Source organism: Aedes aegypti, unplaced genomic scaffold, assembly GCF_002204515.2.
Source record: "Aedes aegypti strain LVP_AGWG unplaced genomic scaffold, AaegL5.0 Primary Assembly AGWG_AaegL5_hic_scaff_1346_PBJ_arrow, whole genome shotgun sequence".
Classification (NCBI taxonomy): domain Eukaryota; kingdom Metazoa; phylum Arthropoda; class Insecta; order Diptera; family Culicidae; genus Aedes; species Aedes aegypti.
The window spans coordinates 6,746-10,649 of record NW_018734779.1 but is presented as its reverse complement, the minus strand read 5'-3'; the positions used below and the strand labels follow the sequence as shown (position 1 = coordinate 10,649).

General features: G+C 39.0%; 1 protein-coding gene across 1 annotated transcript; it reads left to right on the top strand.

Annotated features, from left to right (window-relative positions):
- The first annotated feature begins 422 nt into the window (after nt 1-422).
- LOC110680419 (short-chain specific acyl-CoA dehydrogenase, mitochondrial-like) lies at nt 423-2,309 on the top strand. Its single transcript, XM_021856218.1, has 2 exons — nt 423-628; nt 733-2,309. The coding sequence occupies exons 1-2, from the start codon at nt 598-600 to the stop codon at nt 1,914-1,916; spliced, it is 1,215 nt and encodes a 404-aa protein (XP_021711910.1). The 5' UTR covers nt 423-597; the 3' UTR covers nt 1,917-2,309.
- Nucleotides 2,310-3,904: the final 1,595 nt, after the last annotated feature.

Genomic DNA, 3,904 nt, shown 5'->3' with positions numbered 1-3,904 from the left:
GTATTTTGGTGTCAGAGACAAAACCGTGTTCCGCAGTGATATCGGAAAGGGTCGAACCTATCTTACTTCCTCGTACTACGTTAGCCAAAATATTCAATTAACAATTCAAGTTTGCCAACAAAATTCAACCCAATACATATTTTCAAAACAAAAAATCTCTGTATCCACAATGTTCCCTATGTAATAAAATTTAACTACCATTTCAAACATCTCACAGCTCATCCTTTACAGCTCAATTATAGCTGATATAGTTCCCCTCATTTCTCGCTACTTTAATTCGAACTTTTTCCAATTGCCTTTCTTCCAATTCGAAACTGAATGTCTCTGCTGCAATCCCGCACACACATCTGCGCCTGTTGGTTCTGTACGAATGCTACGAATAAACATAACAAACTGATAAATACGGAGAATGCTCCTCTATACAGCTGAAAAGGCAATAAGCAACTCATAAAATATAGCACTGTCTGTCTGTCTGTGCACCGAAGAGACGACTTTCAAGTTACCTCAGTTTTAGTTCATCTCTTCAGTAATTTTTGCATTTTCGTTTTTTAATTTTATTGAAAACCAAATTGTGATATTTCTCAAGCAATTCAAAAAATGTTTACTCTCAGGAATACCGCCAAATTAGGTAAATTACGTGCCAATAGGCTGTCGATAATCAACAAGTTAGCACACCCGCAATCATTCTATTAACCTTTGGACTTTCGACCGTCTTGTCTCTCCTTTTGGTAGGATTAAACTTAAGGAGCAAACGATCGATAGCGAGCTTATCGGCGCTCTCCGAGACGCATCAGATGCTGCAAAAAACCTGCCGCGACTTCGCCGATAATGAGCTGATCCCGGTAGCGGCCAAAATCGACCGAGAGCATCTCTATCCGGCCGAGCAGATCGAGAAGATGGGTGAACTGGGACTGATGGCCGTTGCCATCGATGAGAAATACGGGGGAACCGGTTTGGACTATTTGGCATACGCTATCGCCATGGAGGAGATCTCCCGTGGATGCGCTTCGGCCGGAGTGATCATGTCGGTGAACAACTCTCTATATCTGGGTCCGGTCGATCGCTATGGGAATGAGGAACAGAAGCAGAAGTATGTGGTTGGTTATACCGATGGCAAGAAGGTGGGATGCTTCGCTCTGTCAGAACCTGGTAATGGATCGGATGCAGGCGCAGCATCTACGGTAGCTGTATTGAAAGGTGATCGATGGGTTCTGAACGGAACGAAGTGTTGGATTACGAACGCATACGAAGCCGAGAGCGCTGTAGTCTTTGCCACCACGGACAAGAGCCTTAAACACAAAGGCATCTCCGCTTTCATAGTTCCGCGAGGCGCCTCCGGATTCACCCTTGGCAAGAAAGAGGACAAACTGGGAATTCGAGGCTCCTCAACGGCCCAACTGATATTCGAAGACTGCGAAATCCCCAAAGAAAACTTGCTCGGCGAACCCGGTTTCGGGTTCAAAATTGCCATGCAAACCCTGGATGCAGGTCGCATCGGTATCGCCAGTCAAGCCCTGGGAATCGCTCAGGCATCTCTCGAATGTGCCGTCGACTACGCCAACAAACGTATAGCATTCGGCAAACCCATCTCGAAACTTCAGGCCATCCAGCAAAAGATCGCCGACATGTCGCTGAATCTGGAATCGGCTCGCCTGCTCACGTGGCGCGCCGCATGGCTCAAGGACAACAAGAAGCCGTACACTAAGGAGGCGGCCATGGCTAAACTGGCTGCGTCGGAAGCGGCCACCTTCTGTTCCCACCAATGCATCCAGGTGTTGGGTGGAATGGGCTACGTGTCGGATATGCCGGCCGAACGGCATTATCGTGACGCGAGAATCACCGAGATTTACGAGGGCACCTCGGAAATTCAACGGTTGGTCATTGCGGGACAGATTATCAAGGAACTGTCCGCATAGGGACGTTTTTTGGCTGTGGTTCGGTTTCAATTTGCGATTGATTAATGTTCTGTCTTTAAGTTATGTTCAATGGTTTAGATAAGTGTATAAATATGCATAACAACATATCAAGTTTTTGAAAAGTCCATATCTATGGAATTCTGAAAGAAAGTACTGGTCAAAATTTCGTCATATTTTATATGCAATTTTTTGTTTGTTTTTTACTTGTAGATTGAATTTCATTCAAATTCATTGTAAAGTTAATCACATACATGCTATGGAACCGTTTCGTTGCACAAAATAACGGATGATTTCGTACTTGAAACGAACATTTTCATTTGCAGAGAAATATTGAGATATTACTGTAGATACTTAAGAAAAATAAATGAATTTAGCGAGGGAATTGAGAAAATATTTGAATTGAATTTAAATTGAAATGGTTACCGAAAAGTCCTAAAATTATCTCTCTCTTCCAGAGATTCTTATTCTTCATTCTAATGTTGATCTTCTTGATTCTAATTCTTGAACGAATTTGAGGGAAATTCCTGAACCAATTATTGAATGATTTTTAGTGCTCTTGAAGATGCTATTTGTTCATTACTTAGACGAATATTGAGGAGAGTACTGAAGGAATTCTTGAAAGTTCTTAGTATGTTCTTTTAATAAACACCTGGAACAATATCCAAGGAAATTGTTTGAAGGATTTCTGATATGAAATTTCAAAATAAATTTATTAGAAAAATTGCTAGTAATTTTTTTTTTTAAAGTTTCATGAAAGCTCAGAATAACCTTAAATTAAGAATATCGTGTATTTAAAAAAAAAAATTATGAAAAACGCAAAATCATTTCAACCCAAGCTTCTGTACGATACATCATACTGAGGGGTGAACTCAAACTTTTGCACAATGGCTTGAATTATTGTTTCATTGATTTTGAATGGTTTTCAGATTTTCCCGCCAAAAATTTCGTGAGTGCACTCACGAGCATGCTTTTTAAGGAGTAGGTATAATATTACAATTATAATGACACATTGATTTAAAATTTTGGTTGATCCGATGCTGAGGAAATTAATCATTTTTAACGGTGTGTTTTTTAACACACACAACTTTAAGTAAAAATTTAGCATAGAATATTCAAAAAAAAATATGATGTCAAAATACCTACGAAGTAAGAATAACTAAGCCTTTCAAATGCGCCATAGAGAGTTTCAATTGGACGTGTAATCACCGAGATATGGAAAAACACTTTTGTATATTTTTTAGGGGGTAAACCAAAACTTGCTATACTTTTAAAGCTATTCTCCAGGATTTATTATCAAATGTAACCCTTTGAAACAGAAAAGAACTGAAACAATGTCTGGAAAATTCTCTTCTTGGAGAAATTCCTGGGAGAATTTTGTACAGGTTTTGAAAATCTCCTTTTAAGATAACTAGTAGTATTGCTAGTAGTAGTAGTAATTCTTGGTAGAAACACATTTCTGGTAAACTATTTAAAATCAATCATGGACTGATGGTGGAACCTTGTAACCGATTTTGCTACGTGAGAGCAGACTTGTAGCTCTATATGTGTAGCGTGCAAAATAAAAGGTATAGGGGGGCTGGGGGCAAGAAGGACACCTTAAGATATATAGGTTCAAATCATGGTTGATTAGCACATTTTTTGAAGATTATTCCAGTGTAGGGGCAAGCTCACCTCTTGTTCTAAATGATGTTATCGATAGATTTCAAAAATATAAGAAACACATGATGATTTGAGATTTTTGAAAATGTCCCTTCTTATGAGGTTTTTAAATGAGGCACGGGGCAAGAGTGCCACTTGTATGGGGCAAGAAGACAACTGGAGCAAAATGCCACAAATTTTGTATATTATTATTCCCCCGCCTAAACGATAAATTGTAGAGTAAGTAAAGATAAAAACTGAGGGATAAAAGTTGACTTATAGTTAAACAGTAATTTTACGAAATTAATTTAGTTCTCATCTTATTTAATAATAGTAAAAATTTTCAGAAA